General features: G+C 37.9%; 1 protein-coding gene across 1 annotated transcript in view; it reads left to right on the top strand.

Moving 5' to 3' along the window:
- The first annotated feature begins 8,118 nt into the window (after window positions 1-8,118).
- Window positions 8,119-21,714, top strand: part of kl-5 (male fertility factor kl5) — a 341,950-nt gene continuing 328,354 nt past the window's right edge. Inside the window, exons 1-6 of the mRNA XM_070997903.1 lie at window positions 8,119-8,238; window positions 8,291-8,389; window positions 19,209-19,382; window positions 19,444-19,703; window positions 19,758-20,097; window positions 21,425-21,690. Of these exons, the coding sequence (XP_070854004.1) occupies window positions 8,203-8,238; window positions 8,291-8,389; window positions 19,209-19,382; window positions 19,444-19,703; window positions 19,758-20,097; window positions 21,425-21,690 (1,175 nt within the window). The 5' untranslated portion in view covers window positions 8,119-8,202. The remainder of the gene's footprint in view (window positions 8,239-8,290; window positions 8,390-19,208; window positions 19,383-19,443; window positions 19,704-19,757; window positions 20,098-21,424; window positions 21,691-21,714) is intronic.

Consider the following 21,714-nt stretch of genomic DNA (forward strand, 5'->3'; position numbering starts at 1 on the left):
ATATGCATAAATAAATATGAAACAATAAAATTAGAATGTTATTAAATGTACATTTAAAATGCATGTATGTATGTATGTACATTATACATAAAAAACTAACAAAACTAGACACGTGTTTCACGCCACTTAAAATCACACATACATACATATTGATGTACACGCTTTGGCAATATTTTTGCAGTGTTTGTTTATTGTATCATTATTAAGCACATTATAAATACAGTTAAAATTAAAGAACTTACCCTCGAGGTACGGAAGGGTGGCACGAATGTCCAGTTCACTACAAAAGTTTTTAACTTTGTGTTACGCGCACGTCTTCACTTTGCTAAATCACACGGCAAATGACAGTCACACAAATGCGGCGCGTACCACTTTACACACCCATTAGTGAGAAAGAGACAACCATATACGCAACGAACTAAAGACCGCTCATCTCTCGTCTCGTTCGCAGAACGGAATTCTCTAGAACCAATTATGAGAATTCGCAACTCATTTTTGAGTTTATCGATTACTCATAATGAGAATATTAATTCTCAAGTTTGAAATTGAAGAACACATTTCCTCAAACTTAGAATTTTGTGATCAATTCAAGTTATTTTTCTTAAAATGAGTGCAACTTTTCTCAACATGAGCTTTTTCCACAAATTTTGTACTTAAATTGAGTACATCCTCAAAATGAGAATACAAATTCTCAATTTCAGAACGTCATAATTTTCTCTGTGTACTCTAATCTGGACCATGAGATAATAGAATATATCACATAACAGTATAATGATTTTTTAGTATCCGAATATCTTATGTCAAATGACTCGGAACTTTCATTCGATAGCATTAACGTATTAAACCCATTTATTCAAATTAAACAAACACAAATTCCAATAACGTTAATACTGATCATATTAACTTTAATATATGTAATTATCACGCTTGTATTTAAATTCAAAAAATATCTAATATTGAAACCACCAAGTTCATATTGAAATAACCCCCGAAAATAATATGTCCGAAAATGAAAATACCACTGAGGATGAAATAATAGTCGAATTGACAAATCATATACATTTAGTTTATCCGACACTTCCAATGAATCAGGACGATTCAATTTAGAAGGGGGAGAGTTATCCAGCTCACGAGCCTCTTTACCCCATTTATAAAAAAACTCTTTATATACAATTCTTAGCTGTGAACGCCTTCCAGCTCGAGCGCCCAGCCTCCTTACCTAAGTCGTAAACAATTTCTTACAAACAATTCTTAGCTGGGATCCCCTTACTCAGCGTTCCCACAGAATACCAATTAGTTCCCCAACTTCAATCGAAGTTCATTATTAAGATTCAATTGCGCCGCAGTCCTAGCATAAACTAAGCTGGGTCCAGCTAATGTAAACACAAGCATCCGGTCAACACCCGGCGAACCCGGCAAAACTGCAGCGTAATCCGTTTAGCATTCGAGCAGAGAACTTGATCATCCGATTTCCCGACTCTCTTGAGTCCAACCCTTGTCCAACTCTTAATGAGTTCCCAAATTCTCTTAAACCGAGGATTGTTTATCAGAAAATCGGCCCTTGGCCAGGCAGTCCGTTTTTGCATCCGAGAAGATCGGTTCAATAGAAAATATTGTGAACAGAAGAATAAAAGTCGGTATTAAGGAAAAGCTGTTAAGTTGTAACTTAGTGAATAAAAAAATAAAAATAATTTTTTTTTAAATTACTCGCAAGTGAAATAATTAATTTGCGTGCGTCTATGTGTGTGTGTTTGTTTGTGCGAATTTAAATGTTACTCAAAAATGAAAAGAAATTTACATAATATCCTGCCAAGCGTAAAATGATTGTTAATTCAGTCTGCAGCCGAAGCAAAGCGAATCGAGCGAAGGGAACGAAAAGAAATGGAATGGGAACGGAAGGGGAACAAAGGGGAAAAAACCACACTAACTGTGGAAAAAGGATTGTGGTGTTAAAAAGGAAAATATTGATGGTCTACAAGATGGTCTACAAGGAGAAAATTATGAAAATGTAGTTACAATACAAATATTTAACTTTTTGCTTCGTTAAAACGAGAATAGAAGTTAACTTCGGCAAGCCGAGGTTTGTATACCATTGCAGAAATATATAAAAAATATATTATTCCCACCAATTTTTCGATCGTTCCTATGGCAGCTATATGATATAGTCGTCCGATTTTGATAAAATTAAACTTGAAATTCAGAACTAATTAAAAAATGTTATCCCCACGCGTTGGAGGTTTTATGTTAAGAAACACCAAAGATAAAATTAAAAGAAACAATTTTTTTGTCGACTATTCCTGTGCGAGCTGTAAGATATAGTTGTCCGATCCGGCTGGTTCCGACTTATATACTCCTTGCGAAAGAAATAAGACTTTTGGGAAAGTTTCAGCCCGATAGATTTAAAACTGTGAGACTAGTTTGCGTAGAAACGGACGGACAGACGGACATGGCTAGATCGACTCGTCTAGTGATGCTGATTACTTTATCGGGTCGGAATCGTCTACTTCACTGCGTCGCAAACTTCTGACTGAAATCATAATTCCCTCGTCAAGGGTATAAAAATTAGTAGAGCATTATTAAACAAGGAGGAACGCTTTAGTCGAGTATCTCGACTATCAGATACCCGTTATTTAGCTAAAGGGACAAAAGGAAAATGAAGATATGCAAGCAGAAAGGCTAGACCCCTGATCACACTATATGGTTATGTGGGCGTTGGACAGATTTAAGCGTTATGGGCGTTAGAGTGGGGGTTGCAAACTTTATTTTGGGTCAATCGATAGGTATTGACGGGACTAATACGTTTCAGTTAACTTTTTTTTTTAACATGAAAATGGTGGGCGCCACAGATCTGTGCGGTTTGTGAGCGCTTTGTGAGCGTTAGAGTAGGCGTGGCATATTTGTGTACATTTATTTGGGTCAATATTTGATTCAATCGGTAGGTATTGGTGAGAACAATACATTTCAGTAAAAATTTTATTCTAGCATCAAAACTGTAGGAGCCACAGTTTTGGGCGTTAAAGTGGGCGTGGCAACCTGCTGCTTGCGCTGCGCTGGAAGCTCTGATAATAATAATCATAACTAATTACTCGCCAATGAGTAAAAAGTCAGAAGAGGCAGGTGCATGTTTCCGATGTTATTTTTGGGATTTCAGAAAGTAAAGTGCTCATCATAATTCTTAGTTTTGATTCATGACCATAGTTTTTGTGTTTAGAAAGCATTGAAAGTGCTGGCCAATTATATTTCCTATAAGCTGTTTAATAAATTTGTAGATGTCCTCATGAAATTTCAATTTGGTAGTTTGGTTTTTTTGTAAAACACCTGGTCCCAACTTTAAAATGATGTATATAAAATTGTTGTTTTGTTTTCGATTTACTTTTAAAAAAACTAAAAATTTTGAGCACAAGCCCCGCCATTAAATCCCTGTGCACACAACAGCTAAAAACTCGATGTTGCTAAGTTCCGTGCCGTTGTCAATAAAATTGCAACCGTGGTCTGATCTGCATAAGTAACGTAGAATGCAGTTGCTCCGAAAAATGCAACACAACGCAAATTGCTTAACTCTGGACTCTCTACATAACCATGAATAAGATTTCTAATAAACGTAATACCAAGCATAGTTCTACGGTTAGCTAACGATGGTGAGTTAATTAGAAGTAGTCTACTAGAGTAGGATGGTAGTATTAGGCTTGTATCCCAGTTAAGTCTCCGTAAGGCAAATATTAAGAAGTTTTTTTGCACAGACTCAATCCGGTCTATATGCACCCCATATTGGGGACTCCAAACAGGAGCGCAGTACTCAAGAATTGGTCGGACTAATGAAATAAACAAGGTCTTTGTGACATAGGGATCATCGAATTCCTTCGACCACCTTTTGATAAATGCAAGCACGCCCCTGGCTTTATTTACCATAGTAGTAATGTGATCGGAAAATTTAAGTCTAGGATCCATGTAGACTCCAAGGTCGTCAGCATGCGTTATCCTATCTAACGCACAACCACTCAAAGTATACGTTGAGTAGTGGGGGCTGACACGAAAAAAGGTCATTAGTTTACACTTAGAACCATTTAAATTCAATTCATTATCCATGCACCATGTTTGAAATGCATTTAGATCCGATTGTAAAGCTAAACTTTGTGCGGGGTCATTATATTGCAGGCACAACTTAACGTCATCTGCGTACATAAGAACCCGTGACTTCGTTAAGACTAATGGAAGGTCATTTATAAATAATGTAAACAGGAGCGGACCGAGATGACTTCCTTGTGGTACACCGGAAGTAACTCGGATTAGGGATAACAAAGAGTTTTTAAAAATGACCCTTTGAGTCCTATCATTCAAATAACTTAAAATCCACCTAAGAAGATCACCTGAAAACCCTGAAAGGTCAAATTTCCGGACTAAAATCGGGTGACTTACAGAATCAAACGCCTTACTAAAATCAGTGTAGACCACATCAGTCTGACGATTCTTTCTAAAACCTCCTATAACAAATGAAGTAAACTCCAAAAGGTTGGTTGTCGTTGACCTACGTTTTATAAATCCGTGTTGACAAGAGGAAATAAGGGACCTACAACTGTGTTGTAAATGAGGCGTAATAATGTTCTCAAAGAGCTTCGGTATAGCTGATAGCTTTGAAATACCTCTGTAATTACATGCGTTCAATTTACTCCCTTTTTTATGAAGCGGGATAACAAACGATTCCTTCCATCTGTGTGGGAAATCGGATGTTTCTAAAGACAAAGTAAACAGTTTGTGCAATGGTCTACACAAAGTCTCAGCGCAATACGTAAGCACACATCCAGGGACTCCGTCAGGACCCGGAGAGTAGACTGGTTTGCAATTCTAAAAGAAGTGAGCTTTTACTTATAACAGGACAACAAATAAAGTTTGATTTAGGAATGACATATGGGTAAGACTGATCTGGAGGACTTGATGTTGAATAGGTGGTTTGAAAAAACTATGCAAAAAGATCGGCTATGGCTTGATCAGTGCTAGCAGCCGAATTTTCAAATTTAAGTGATGATGGGTAACTAGAAGATTTACGCTTTGTGTTAACAAAATTATAAAACTGTTTTGGATCCAGTGTAAACTGGGTCTTGCAACGAGCTAAATAGTTTTTATAACACTGGGCGTTAAGCACGGTGAAATCAGACCGAGCACTTAAGTATCGGGAAAAGGCAGCTTGTGAACCTGAAGCTCTAAACTTTTTGTAGAGTCTAGACTCTAGACTTTACATTTTTAAGTCGTGCCAGCTCTTTGTTAAACCACGGAGGTTGGTTTGAAATTTTAGGAAATACGTAGGAACGCATGTATCAAAAACTTCGTTTAATATGTTATAAAATATATTAACCGCTTCATTTATATTAGTACTTAAGTACAGATTGGACCAATCCGAGCAAGCTATAAGGCTATTAATGAGTGCAAAGTTCGCTTTACGAAAGCAGGGGATGCGTTTAGCTATTTTTTCAGATACTTCATACACTTTTGTACCCGTGTCAATAGTCAGCTCTAGAGTTGGGTGATAAGGGTCTTCTGGTAAAGTAATTGCAGAGGTTCTAGCTATGCAGACACAATCTGGACTGGAAACAAAGCATAGATCCAGTAATCGTCCTAAGAAATTTAATACATGATTTACTTGAGACAATGAAATATCAAGCAAACCGTCAAGAAAATCATGCTGCGTTGAAGGTAACAATATATTTGAGGTTTCGACGGTGGACCATGTCGCCCTAGGTATATTAAAGTCACCTAAAACTATTAACTGATCCCTATCTGATAGTTTACTTGAAATAAACTGGATAGCGGACAGATGATTCGCATATGTCGGGAATTCCGATGATGGCGGAATATATGAACATGTTATGTATATAGAAATACCCGGAAGGGATAGTTTTATACACAGAAATTCAATGTCATTTATTTCGTCGGACGTTATTACTTCAGACGTTAATTCTGAGTCAACTGCAATTAAAACTCCACCTCCACGTCGGGACGGACGATCAAGCCTGTAAGTTGTGTACTTACTTGGAAAAACTTCGGAACTTAGAACTTCCGGTTTTAACCAGGTTTCAGTAAAAACAATAACATGGGAAGACAAGGAAAAACTATCAGTATACAATTTGGTCAACTTACTTTGTAAACCTCTTGTATTCTGATAATAAACTTGAAGAAAAGAATCTAGTTTTTTGAGATAGATGAGTACCATTTGTGCGGCGGCTGAGATCGACTGCTGTGCTACAGACCCCGGATCGCCAAAGAGAGTTACACTAGCGGCTAACGTGGGTTGTCTATCGACCGCGATCTTTTTACGCTTAGGAGAATCGGGCTCAGATAGCATACGGCTAGTGAGCTGCGACTCAAGCGCCACAAGCAGATCCGTATTTTTACGGCTGTTCCGGATTAATTCCGTAACAGTGTTTTTTGTAAGCCGCCTTATAGAGAGTGCCTGGGTTTCATAAGCAATGCATTCATCACAATAGTAGCGCAAGCCACTTCTCATGTCGATTGCATCGCGTACCAGGCCCGAATAGCCAAGGCATTTTGCATGAAAAATATTCTCACACGAATGGCACGGAATGCTCTGTTGTCCAGCCGAAATTAACGACTTGCATTTCTTTAAATTGCCGACAGCCATTATCGCGATATTCCGAACCACAGTGCCAAGAGAATAAAGCTACGCAAGTAAAAGAGGGAGTTAGAGAGCGGGAGAGAATGAGCGGGAGTAAGTAAGCTGGGGTAGCGTAAGTTTTAGATGTCCCAAAAACAAAGTTATAAGCGGGAGTGCGGGAGAGCGGGTAACTACCGTTTAGACACTTACCGCTCCAAACAGCGTTTGGAAGAAAAGAAGAAGGCAATTAGAAAAAAACAAAACCAACAAACACTGCACAGAGATTAGACGTGCAAACTAATTTTGTTAATTTAAACACAAAACAATCACTATGCACTCGCGAAGCGAACGGATGTTGTTAGGGACATAAAAAGTTATATAGACGTATGAAAATATGAATTAAACCCTTATGGTTTATGGAAAAAAAGAACAAAAATTCGGAGCGCAAGACAAAAACACGACCGTTCACTGAAAGTTCTCTGACATAAGCTAGAGGTTGATCATTTTTTTGAAAAGCGCATAGCTATACTATATATCTTTTCAAGATGAGATCACTTGCTGGGTTCGGGGACGATGAGCCAGCACTAACCGCCATTGCAGTCCAACGCATTTCCTTCTCAAAAAATACGAAAACGCCAACTAAAAGAATCAACAAAACTCGTAAAAAATTAATGAATACTGAATCGATTTTCCACAGAAGCGAGTTGTAGCGAACCCATTTCCTCAATATTAATGAGCTGACGATTCCCAAAAATGTCTGTAGAAATCTCTTCTTTTCCACACCCTTAGGAACAATTTGTTTTCCGTTTGTAAATGTCCTAAGATTAATTTTAGTTGTTGCAGTCTTTTGAGGTTTTGTATTAAGCAAAGTAAAATCAGAATGCTATCTCAATATATGGTTATGTGGGCGGCAGATCGGGCGTTTTTTCGGTCAATCTATCGGTATTGACGAGACTAATACATTACAGTTACAATTTCTTTTCTAGCATTAAATTTTTGTGCTCCACATGTCTGGGCGGTTCGTGGGCGTGGCAAACGTTTTTTGGGTTAATCGATAGGTATTAACGAGACTAATACATTTCAGTTAAATTTTGTTTTCTAGATAAAAACCACAATTTTTTGTCGGGTTGTAGGCGTTAGAGTGGGCGTGGCACCCAGCTGAAACACTTGCGGTACTCAAGAAGCTCAGGAATCTACATACCAAATCTTTCTAGCTCTTGAAGTTTCCGAAGTTTCTGAAGTTTCCGTTCATCCGGACGGACAGACATGCGGTCAGACGGACAGACGGACATGGCTAGATCGACTCGGCTAGTGATCCTGATCACGAATATATGTACATACTTAATGGGGTCGGAAACGCTTCCATCTACCTGTTACATACTCTCCGACGAATCTAGTATACCCTTTTATTATACAAGTATCGGGTATAAAACACGGGATAATAGGGAAAGTCCCATACACGACAGGGTACGATTTTAAAAGACAGTACCTGGGTAACAAATGATTTTCTTGTCATATGTAAAATAAAGTTTGAACAATATTAATTTTCAAAAGTTGCCAAGTTGAACACGTATATAAAATAAATTTTCATTAAAATGGTTGACGAAGAAGATAAGAAAAAGAAGGAACCGGTGAGAAACATCCGAACATTTACTTAATTAGTGTTAGCGACAAATCTTTTAGGTCGACAATCGTCCCGAGTTTTTCTGGAACTACTTAACAAAAACAATGCGCCTTAAGTTGGAAAAGTGGACAAAAATGATTACAACTAATGAGTATAAGGTAAGTTTAGGTCCTAAAATATCTATCTAGAAATTGTAATAACTTAAACATTGATTTTGCCTATCATCTTTGTCTTTCATTGTCTCGTTTGTCTTCGTCTAAAAAAAATATTATTTATTTTCGTTCAAATTTTTAAAAAAGAAAAAACGCTTATTAAGGTTTGGCATAAAATAAAGTATTTATTTTTGGTAAATTTTTTTCAATACCCACTGTGTGTTAAATCAATCAAAAACAATTCTTAACGAGGGAAGGGGTCGGAAAACCGGACCTTCAACATACAAAGGAAAAAATTTAAGTCAAAATCTTGTTTTTGAAACAATTTACGAACGGAGCACTAACTAATAACTAATGAGGTGTTATTCAATGCGTATTCTTAGTAAGAATATATATATGCCAATAGGCTGCGGATCCCTCCGGCCCCAACGCTTTCACTTTCATCAAACGAATTAAAATTTGTAAAGTCTTGGTATGCTCGTTACTCAACTAAAGAGAGTGAGTGGATGCATCAACCTACCGCCAACTAGCCTATATCGCCCCAAGCGCCTGTAGGCTTCTTGGTGTGTTAGGGAAAACAGACGATCTTTTGATAGGGAACGTCCCGTATAATGACAAGTATCACTGTGGACGGCAGTACACGTAGTGGCGAAGCGCGCAAGAGGGCGTTTGGAAGATATTACGCGATAAAAAGTGCAACTCGTTTCAGCTCCGTATACGAAATATTTCATACTTGCCAATACCAATTGGATGAAAAATAATCTTAATAGATTTTTTAAAACGGAAAATCTTGTATGGTTTTAGGGTCCTTTACTTGCATGAAGCTAATCGAAATAGGAAACTTGATCTATTTGTTCTACCACTTTGGAAAAACCCGCTAGTTCAGCGGGAAATGTAAGAAACGACAGATTTCTCTTGGAATCTGAAACTATACAGCCCTTGAGATTCCAAACTTGTGCTATTAAAATAGGTAATTGAAGCGATAAAACTTGTTATTAAAAAGTTTAATATTCATGGGGTCGACTCCTAGTCATAGTATTGAAGTACTTAAACTGTTGTACAAAAAAAACTTCTGATATCAAACAAAAACACCTCTTAACGAGGTAAAAAGTAGTGGCGAACGCGCCTTTAACAAAAATTTCTGATATCAACAATTGTGACGAAAAATGATATTACATTCGATAAAATAAATAAACTATATCAAATGTATGTATTCGGCACGCTACAACAGAAAATTTACGTGTAGGTAAATAAATATTTACTGTTGCGGGCCGAAATCATAAACTTAATATAGTGGCGCGTTCGCCATTACTTTTTACCTCGTTAAGAGGTTTCTATTTCTATACATAACTTCAAAGGTAGTAAAAACAAGGAAGAACGCTATAGTCGAGTACCTCGACTATCAGATACCCGTTACTCAGCTAAATAGAGATATGCAAGTAGCAAAGCGAGATTAAAATGCGACACCTACCGGCGGTATACAGATTTAAGCGTTATGGGCGTTAGAGAGGGCGTGGCAAATTTTTTTTTGGACCAATCGATAGGTATTGACGAGGCCAATACATTTCAGTTAAATTTGTTTATCTAGCATGAAAATTGTGGGCGTCACAGGTTTTCGCGGTTTGTGGGCGGTAAAGTGGGCGTGGCAAACTTTTTTTTGGACCAATCGATAGGTATTGATGAGAACAATACATTTCAGTTAAAATTTTCTATCTAGCATCAAAACTGTAGGAGCCACAGTTTTGGGCGGTTTGTGGGCGTTAGAGTGGGCGTGGCACTGTACTGAAACAAACTTGCGCTGCGCAGGAATCTCAGGAATCTGCGTGCCTAATCCCAGTATTGTAACTCTCATAGTTTCCGAGATCTCAGCGTTCATACGGACAGACGGACAGACAGACAGACGGACATGGCTAGATCGACTCGGCTAGTGATCCTGATCAAGAATTTATATACTTTATGGGGTCGGAAACGCTTCCTTCTGCCTGTTACATACTTTCCGACGGATCTAGTATACCCTTTTACTCTACGAGTAACGGGTATAAATATGACCGTTTTTATGTCATTGGTTTTAATTTTGCGAAGGATTACAAAAATGGGCCTCATTTTAAACTTTAAAAGCCCATAAGTTTGTAAAACGGACTCCTATTTCGATATGGCATACCTTTATGGGCTTGTGCATTTGTTATCTGCATTTAAATATATAACTTTAAAGGTACTAAAAAATATGACCGTTTTATGTCATTTATTTTAATTTTGCGAAGGTTTACAGAATTGGGTCCCCTTTTAAATTTTAAAAGCCCATAACTTGGTCAAAAGTATTCGGATTTCGATATATCATACCTTTGTAGGCTTGTGAAATGATTACGTTGTTATCTGCATTAAAATATATAACTATAAAGGTGGTAAAAAATATGACCGTTTTTACGTCATTGATTTTTATTTTGCGAAGGTTTACAGAAATGGGTCTTCTTTCCATCTTTAAAAGCACATAATCTAGTATACCATTTTACTCTACGAGTAACGGGTATAACAAGGAAGAACGCTTTAGTCGAGTACCTCGACTAGGCATTGATGAGAACAATACATTTCAGTTAAAATTTTTATTCTAGCATCAAAACTGTAGGAGCCACAGTTTTGGGCGGTTTGTGGGCGTTAGAGTGAGCGTGGTACTCTGCTGAAACAAACGTTCGCTGCGTAAGAAGCTCAGGAATCTGCGTGCCTAATCCCAGTATTGTAACTCTCATAGTTTTCGAGATCTCAGCGTTCATACGGACAGACGGACAGACAGACAGACGGACATGGCTAGATCGACTCGGCTAGTGATCCTGATCAAGAATTTATATACTTTATGGGGTCGGATACGCTTCCTTCTGCCTGTTACATACTTTCCGACGGATCTAGTATACCCTTTTACTCTACGAGTAACGGGTATAAATATGACCGTTTTTATGTCATTGGTTTTAATTTTGCGAAGGATTACAAAAATTTCGATATGGCATACCTTTATGGGCTTGTGCATTTGTTATCTGCATTTAAATATATAACTTTAAAGGTACTACAAAATATGACCGTTTTATGTCATTTATTTTAATTTTGCGAAGGTTTACAGAATTGGGTCCCCTTTTAAATTTTAAAAGCCCATAACTTGGTCAAAAGTATTCGGATTTCGATATATCATACCTTTGTGGGCTTGTGAAATGATTACGTTGTTATCTGCATTAAAATATATAACTATAAAGGTGGTAAAAAATATGACCGTTTTTACGTCATTGATTTTTATTTTGCTTAGGTTTACAGAAATGGGTCTTCTTTCCATCTTTAAAAGCACATAATCTAGTATACCATTTTTCTCCACGAGTAACGGGTATAACAAGGAAGAACGCTTTAGTCGAGTACCTCGACTAGGCATTGATGAGAACAATACATTTCAGTTAAAATTTTTATTCTAGCATCCAAACTGTAGGAGCCACAGTTTTGGGCGGTTTGTGGGCGTTAGAGTGGGCGTGGTACTCTGCTGAAACAAACGTTCGCTGCGTAAGAAGCTCAGGAATCTGCGTGCCTAATCCCAGTATTGTAACTCTCATAGTTTCCGAGATCTCAGCGTTCATACGGACAGACGGACAGACAGACAGACGGACATGGCTAGATCGACTCGGCTAGTGATCCTGATCAAGAATTTATATACTTTATGGGGTCGGAAACGCTTCCTTCTGCCTGTTACATACTTTCCGACGGATCTAGTATACCCTTTTACTCTACGAGTAACGGGTATAAATATGACCGTTTTTATGTCATTGGTTTTAATTTTGCGAAGGATTACAAAAATGGGCCTCATTTTAAACTTTAAAAGCCCATAAGTTTGTAAAACGGACTCCTATTTCGATATGGCATACCTTTATGGGCTTGTGCATTTGTTATCTGCATTTAAATATATAACTTTAAAGGTACTAAAAAATATGACCGTTTTATGTCATTTATTTTAATTTTGCGAAGGTTTACAGAATTGGGTCCCCTTTTAAATTTTAAAAGCCCATAACTTGGTCAAAAGTATTCGGATTTCGATATATCATACCTTTGTGGGCTTGTGAAATGATTACGTTGTTATCTGCATTAAAATATATAACTATAAAGGTGGTAAAAAATATGACCGTTTTTACGTCATTGATTTTTATTTTGCGAAGGTTTACAGAAATGGGTCTTCTTTCCATCTTTAAAAGCACATAATCTAGTATACCATTTTACTCTACGAGTAACGGGTATAACAAGGAAGAACGCTTTAGTCGAGTACCTCGACTAGGCATTGATGAGAACAATACATTTCAGTTAAAATTTTTATTCTAGCATCAAAACTGTAGGAGCCACAGTTTTGGGCGGTTTGTGGGCGTTAGAGTGGGCGTGGTACTCTGCTGAAATAAACGTTCGCTGCGTAAGAAGCTCAGGAATCTGCACGCCAAATCTCGATAGCCTAGCTCCCATAGTTTCCGAGATCTCAGCGTTCATCCGGACAGACGGACATGGCTAGATCGACTCGTCTAGTGATCCTGATCAAAAATATATATACTTTGTGGGGTCGGAAACGCTTCCTTCTGCCTGTTGCATACTTTCCTACGAATCTAGTATACCCTTTTACTCTACAAGTAACGGGTATAGTGATTGACGAACTTAGCAATCGAGTATAGTAGTATATTATTGTTTTGGTACCAACCAACGTTTCGTTTGAATTCGTTTAAATTTGAACAAAATATTAAAAATATAATATTAAAATATGTGGGCGCTTGACTGGTTTTAGATTTATGATCGTTTGTGGGTGTTAAAGTAAGCGTGGCACCCTGCTGAAACAAACTTGCGCTGCACAGGAAGCCCAAGAACCTGCATGCCAAGTCCCAACATTCTAGCTTTTATAGCTTCCGAGATCTCAGCGTTGATACGGACAGACGGACAGACGGCCATGGCAAGATCGACTCGGGATTCTGATCAAGAATATTTATACTACATGGGGTCGGTAACGCTTCCATCTACCTGTTACATACTTTTCGACGAATCTAGAATATCCTTTGACTCTAAGAGTAACTGGTATATCTATTATTTAAGTTTGGATCTTTTTTGAATACAGTTCCAATTTCCTGTAGAATAATCCCGTTAACAACACAATTTTGGAAGTTTACAATACTTGGCCAGCAATTCCAAGTCCGAATTTCTAGCAAGGGATTCAGTTCTGTGCAAGATTTATTGATATGATATGATGCTCAATTTAATGAAATCCAGGATCTGTCTTAATACGGCACATATAAATTTGATATGTTCTAAATGGTAAAAACGATATTTTGGTAATATCATTTTTACATTATAGCGGTATCAATTTTTTGAAATGTTTATGTTGTAAATTTGATGTTATTGTAAATTTGATATTATAATTTTAAATGTACATTGTTTTAGATTGGATATTAAAAATACCAAATCTATATTATTGTTAATTTTATATTATAATTTAAAACACACATTTAAATAAAAACAAGGAAGAACGCTATAGTCGAGTACCTCGACTATCAGATACCCGTTACTCAAAGGGAAATGGAGATATGCAAGCAGCAAAGCGAAATTAAAATGCGCCACCTACCGGCGGTAGACAGATTTAAGCGTTATGGGCGTTAGAGTGGGCGTGGCAAATTTATTTTTGGATCAATCGATAGGTATTGACGACACCAATACATTTCAGTTCAAATTTTTCATCTAGCATCCAAATTGTGGGCGTCACAGGTTTTCGCGGTTTGTGGGCGTTTAAGTGGGCGTGGCAAACTTTTTTTTAGGTCAATCGATAGGTATTGATGAGAACAATACATTTCAGTTAAAATTTTCTATCTAGCATCAAAACTGTAGGAGTTTCAGTTTTGGGCGGTTTGTGGGCGTTAGAGTGGGCGTGGCAGTCTACTGAAACAAACTTGCGCTGCGTAAGAAGCTCAGGAATCTGTACGCCAAATCTCAATAGCCTAACTCTCATAGTTTCCGAGATCTCAGCGTTCATCCGGACAGACAGACGGACAGACGGACAGACGGACAGACGGACATGGCTAGATCGACTCGGCTAGTGATCCTGATCAAGAATATATATACTTTGTGGGGTCGGAAACGCTTCCTTCTGCCTGTTACATACTTTCCGACGAATCTAGTATACCCTTTTACTCTACGAGTAACGGGTATAACAAGGAAGAACGCTATAGTCGAGTACCTCGACTATCAGATACCCGTTACTGAGCTAAAGCGACCAAAGAGAAATGGAGATATGCAAGCAGCAAATCGAGATTTAAATACGCCACCTACCGGCGGTAGACAGACTTAAGCGTTATGGGCGTTAGAGTGGGCGTGGATCAATCGATAGGTATTGACGAGACCAATACATTTCACTTAAAATTTTTTATCTAGCCTGAAAATTGTGGGCGTCACAGGTTTTCGCGGTTTGTGGGCGTTAAAGTGGGCGTGGCAAACTTTTTTTTGGGTCAATCGATAGGTATTGATGAGAACATTACATTTCAGTTAAAATTTTTATTCTAGCATCAAAACTGTAGGAGCCACAGTTTTAGGCGTTTTGTGGGCGTTAGAGTGGGCGTGGCACTCTACTGAAACAAATTTGCGCTGCGCAGGAATCTCAGGAATCTGCGTGCCTAATCCCAGTATTGTAACTCTCATAGTTTCCGAGATGTCAGCGTTCATACGGACAGACGGACAGACGGACAGACGGACATGGCCAGATCGACTCGGCTAGTGATCCTGATCAAGAATATATATACTTTATGGGGTCGGAAACGCTTCCTTCTGCCTGTTACATACTTTCCGACGAATCTAGTATACCCTTTTACTCTACGAGTAACGGGTATAAAAATCAATTCGGTCAAATCGCGATTTAAAGTCTAAAACAAAGTGTCAATACTAAAAACAAAATTAAAAAAACAAACATTAAACAAGACGAATAATCCAGCATTACCGCAGTTGTCTGAGATTCATCTGTATCGGACAAATCAAGGAGCCATTGAGAGGACCATAGTCGATTCAGGTCAAGCAGTCATCGAGGATGAGAAATCCAACGCATGGGGAACATCAAAAGTGGCCTTAATCAAAGCTTTTAAAGACCACAGTCCATACGAAGACGTCATACCACACGTTCGTGACACCTTATACCAAGAAAGCATCAGTAAGTTCGTCAACGATCTAAAAAATCCTTAATGCACCTGTTAAAAGACAGAATGACATTGTACAGATTGGAATGGACGTTAATTTTCACCAAACTGTCTCGGGTACAGAAAGTGTTTCCCATATGTCAGAATGGATGGAAAGATCCTTGCGAAATCTGGCCAGTTTAACATAAATGGTATTTACATAAATTTTCTAAAAAATTTTGATATATTGATAGGTAGAGATTATTTGAAGGAAAGTAAAGCAAAAATAAATTATACAGACGAAACTGTGACGTTAGGAACAACACCACTACACATAAAATATTCTGAAAATGATGTAGGAAAGGATAAACCCGCAGTAAAATGCCTTAGGTCACCAGCATTAAAAAAAAAAGATTGAAGAGGATAAGACCGTATTAGAATGCCTTAATCCCTTGTCAAAGAATCAATCATTTAATTTTGCCATCAAAAAAGATCTAAAAAATACAATGAATACAGATTAGACCACTTGAATGAAGAAGAAAAGAAAACTTAAAGAAGGATTTGTTTGAATATAATGACATTCATTTAATCCAAACAAAACATAAAGTGTACAGAAAATCAAAGAAATACCCTCAACCTTTTCACGAAGAAGTCAACAAACAAATAAAAAAATGATTGAACAGGGAAAAATTCGTAAATCAAAATCTCCCTATTGTTGTAGTTCCAAAAAAGAGCGATGCCTCAGGCAAAATTAAGTTAAGATTAGTAGAAGATTGCAGAAATTTAAATGAGATCACTGTCAATGATGAATTCCCGACACCCATAATGGATTAAATAGTAGACAGATTGGGAAGGTGCCAATATTTAACTACTATTGATTTAGCTAAAGGTTTCCATGAACTTCAAACGGAACAATAGTCAATAGCTAAATCGGCCATCTCATTACTAATACACACGAATGTCATTTGGTCAGAATTAAGTTTCTATATTGCCAAGTACGAAAATCACTTTAGTTCTGAACTGGTTAAGCCTAACTTAACTTAAGCGCTCCAGAGCGGAGCGGAAACTTAAGGCAGAGATAGAGAGGGAGCGCGGAGGGCAGTGCGAGCGTGAGAGATGTAGACATCTGGATAAAACTGCCGCTTGACAATGCCTCCAGAAATTAAGCGCCCATTTGCCGTGAACATTCTCCCCCCCCTTGCGACGACACCCGTAGCAAGAACCTCACGACCTTTTGGCTTGAATTCCTAGGAAGCTACACACTTTCGAACGTTGCGGGAGTAAGCAATCCCAAACTCCTATGTTTCCTAAAAAGAATAAACTGGTTCGAGAACCCTAATAACGGATCTGCACAGAGGCCCAGTGTGGCCTAACTAGGGGGAATAGTTTCTAATCCTCAACCATACCTGCCTAACCTAACCTGGATCAATGTATCCTGATCCTGATCGTGTCCCTGTGCCGTGTCCTATGTATGTCCTTTCGTGATCACGGATGACTCTGGCGAATGACCAACACCGAATCCTGTTGCCTTGCGGTCTGGAAATGTCCTTGTTGTGTCCTTGTCACCAACGTGGATAGTCCGCTCTTTCCTTGTGTTTATGTGGCGTATTTTGCAGATCACCGGAGAGACGAATTCTGCGACCTGGTAAGGACCGTCATACCTCGGGGCGAGTTTCACGGAGAATCCTTTGTATTATGTTCACATATCGAATGCACAAATAATATCAGAAACACATTCCAGCACTTCGCCACAATATTTAAACTCAAATCCAAGTCAAAGCAGCCCCTCAAGTGCGAGTTCACTGCAACTGTCCTGGACAGTGCTGACGTAGACAATTGATAAATATATATAAAACCAGAAGGATCGCTTGTGAAATTTATCGTGGAATTGTAGGCTCTCTGCGACTATGGCTATTAAGTAACAAGGATACGACAATTTGCCCAAAAAAATGAAAAATAGCGGATCACAAACTAATGGAATTATAATGGAATTATAAGTTTGTATATTAGGGCGTAATTCTTTTTGTAATACATTTTTAAGGTCATTATTTTTGCCACCCGAGGAAAAACACGTCTTATTGATTCCAGCGGCATCAACGCTTAACAAATTATTAGATGAGGAAAATTCCTATCCTGGAGAGTCTAATAGTACAACTCACGAAATAGTCATGGTCATGGCTCCTGGAGAGTCTAATAGTCTAATAGGCCATTCGTACAACTCACGAAATAGTCATGGTCATAAAATATTTTTTTAAAAGCAATCTTAAATTTTTTTTTATCTTAAAAAACATTTGGATCTTATTGTAAAAGTGATTGGAAACATAAAATGTCTATGTACTACCAAAAGGTTTAAAGATCCATCACAACATATATGTAATTATGGTTCTTATTTTATGTATGGCCATACGAGATATATATATATAAGATAACTAAAGTGATTACGAATTAAACTTTACTTATATTACATTACATTACACATACTTTCAACCTTTCGTATCCGTACATAAAAAGGATTAAAGATCCATCCCAACATATATGTAATCCAGGTGTGAGAAGCTGTTTTTTCGTAGGTTTGTTATTATTTTTTTTTGTTCCAATAATTTAATTTTATTTCTTTTGAGTGAGAAGATGTTTTGGGAATTTTTTTGTTTCTTGGTTTCTGTAAAAAAACGAGCTTAGCTTTAGCATTTCGTGTGCCTTATTCTTTGCTTTAACTGTTTGTTTCTGTACTCCGCGTTTTTTCCCATTACATCACTCAACTCACTCAGATCTTTTTCGTTGTTGAACTGTGTCCAGATTTTTGTTGTAGTCTTCACAGATCCTTCAGGCTCAATGTTGGCGTTCTTCGCAATCCTCCAGGTTAAACGTCACGGTCGCCATAAAAAAAGGTTTATTTATCCATCCCAACATATATAAATTCAGATTTGGTTTTTGTAGCAAAAGGAGCGACTTGATCGCTCACTCCAATGTTCTTTTATTGAATGATCTTTAGTTCTAATACATTGGCGCATACAGCTAAAAATCGCTCAGCTATGTCGGCAGAGATGCGGCAGAGCGGCGGTCGACACTTATGTATAAATGGGTATACATATGCGAGGCTGACGGATGGTCGCCGCGGGAGAGACAGCGGTCGCGCATTGCAATTATGCTGACTCTGCAATGTCCAGTCCCAGTGCACTCAAGAGTGGTCATATTACAGAGCGCTTGGGGAACTGCTTGGGTCTTAGATTTGTATGAAAGCGTTGTGGCCAAATGCTACAATCTGTTTGTACTTATAATATTGCATGACACTGAGTACAGTGTGCATTCGATATGTGAACATACTACACTACATTGTACAAAGAACATAATAAAACAACAATTACAAGTATTATCAACAAGCTTTAAGCCACCATTGTGTGAAAATCTTTGGATGTTATTAAGGCCAAAAAAAATCTTAGAGTAACAAGTATAATTTATGATCAATAACCATATCTCGAAGATGCCATAAGAGAAGTGGCTAAACTGCTGTTACAAATATATAAAAGAATGCGAAGTGCATTGATTATTAAGGGGAATGGATATTGTCTGCTGTTCGGTTTTCGCTTGCATCATTTTTTTCGGGCTTTCTTGTGTAAACTAATTTTAAATTCAAATTTTCAATTTATATTAATTTTGTATTTTATTTTTCATAGGAACTTATTTTGGAGTTTGTTAACAATCCAAACAAGAAACGATTAATATTCACTATCAATTCCGGTGGTCAGCTTTATCCGTCCTACCGTTTTCCAGTCAGGCCGCGAACCAAAGTAGCATATTTTATACGAAATATAACTCCGTGCAGCTTAACGGAAGAAAACATGCTTGATGTGAGTCCTAACACTACGCTATATTTTTTTTTTTGGTATTTCACCATATCATATCTTTTAGTCACTTATGATTGGTGACTTGCTACCAAACCCATTGGCAAATCTATCAGTACTCTGTGATGAAGTTTTTTTTCCGCTGCTCAATAACACTGTTAATCAAGTGGGATGGACAAATGTGATTGCAAACGATATGAAAACAGAGTCCCAAGAAATGCGAAATGGAATTGCACAGATGAAAGGGCTTGTAATAAACCGTACTATTTTTCCTCTGCCAATTTGCATAGAAGAAGTAATGGAAGCCGCTCCTGCGATTGCTACTGGGTATGCTCACAGATTTTTCACTTTCATGTGAAATTAACTATTTTTATTTTTCAGAGATATAAATGTAGTTAACCCTTTGATGAAGCACTCACTTGAGTTTATGGTTGTAAAGTGGCTGGATTCTGTTGAAGACCTTGTCAATATCAAAGCGAGTGAAAAAATATATTCAAAAGAGAATTATCCTTTACCCGAGGCAATATTTTCCTTTTGGGAGTCGCGTTTGGAGAACCTTGAAAGCTTAGCTGAGCAACTAGGTGACAGACGCATAAAAACTATTGGTTTTGTGCTCGAGAAGATACAATCCATTTTTGAGCACTCTTATCGCAGAATTGTGGAACTAGTACTTGAGTCTTTGGCCGAGGCTAGAGACATAACGAAATGCTTGTTCCCATTGGTAATTATTACTGTTTTGGAAACTGAAACTGTAGCTTGGGCTTGAGTACTGGTAGTTCACTTCGAAACAGGTCAGTTCGCGTTTGGGGAAAAGCGCAAAAACAAGGAAGAACGTTTTAGTCGAGTAAAGGGACTAAAGGGAGATGGAGATGTGCAAGCAGCAAAGCAAGATTGTGATGCGCCACCTACCCGCCATCTCAATATATGGTTATGTAGGCGGCAGGCAGTTTTAAGCGTTATGGGCGTTATAGTGGCCGTTGCATACTTTTTTTGGGTCAATCGATATGTATTGACGAGACATACATTTTAGCTAAATTTTTTTATCTAGCGTTCAAATTGTGGGAGTCCCAGGATTAGGCGGTTTGTGGGAGTTAGAGTGGGCGTGGCATATTAGCGTAACAAATCGATAGGTATTGATTAAAACAATACATTTAAGTTTAATTTCTTATCTAGCATGAAAATTTTGGGCGCCACAGACTTGGGCGGTTTGTGGGCAAACTTGCGCTGAGCAAGAAGCTCAGGAATCTGCATGGCAAATCCCAATAGCCTAGCTCTTATAGTTTGCGAGATCTCAGCGTTCATGCGGACAGACGGATGGACGGACATGGCGCAATCGACTCGGCTAGTGATCTTGATCAATAATATTTATACCTTCTTTCTACCTGTTACGTACTTTCCGACGAATCTTGTATTCCTTTTTACTTTATGAGTAACAGGTATAATAACAACGAAAAACGATATAGTCGAGTACCTCGACTATCAGATACCCGTTACTCAGCTAAATAGAGATGTGCAAGTAGCAAAGCGAGATTAAAATGCGCCACCTACCGGCGATATACAGATTTAAGCGTTATGGGCGTTAGAGTGGGCGTGGCAAATTTTTTTTTGGACCAATCGATAGGTATTGACGAGAACAATACATTTCAGTTAAAATTTCTGTTCTAGCATCAAAACAGTAGGAGCCACAGTTTTGGGGGGTTTGTGGGCGTTAGAGTGGGCGTGGCAGTCTGCTCAAATAAACTTGCATGTCTAATCCCAGTATTGTAGCTTGTTTAGTTTCCGAGATCTCAGCGTTCATACGGACAGACGGCCAGACGGTCAGACAGACAGACGGACATGGCTAGATCGACTCGGCTAGTGATCCTGATCAAGAATATATATACTTTATGGGGTCGGAAACTCATCATTTTACCTGTTACATACTTTCCGACGAATCTAGTATAACCTTTTACTTTACAAGAAAATAAAATTCAATTTTTAATTCAAACACAAGCTACAATCAAAAAATGTAAAATGTTGCAATATGTAATTATTTAATAATATTTCAGAAAAAAAAAATGGACAAGTTTGAGTCAAACGACATGGATGACAATCGACAAGACATTCGGTCACTGATGCTAACTGTTGGATTAATATGGGGTCACTCACGTTATTTCCACACTCTTAACAACATGACCCTTTTTTTTAACTTGTTCCATAACTCTCTTATTGAATGCGTCAACAGAACTGTTGAACCTGATTCAATATTTCAAGGTGATGTTGACGAAGCCTACAAAAAAGTGGAGACAAATATACAGCACTTGGACTATTACAAGTGGGTAAACTCAAATTAATTTTA

Source organism: Drosophila suzukii, chromosome Y, assembly GCF_043229965.1.
Source record: "Drosophila suzukii chromosome Y, CBGP_Dsuzu_IsoJpt1.0, whole genome shotgun sequence".
Lineage (NCBI taxonomy): Eukaryota > Metazoa > Arthropoda > Insecta > Diptera > Drosophilidae > Drosophila > Drosophila suzukii.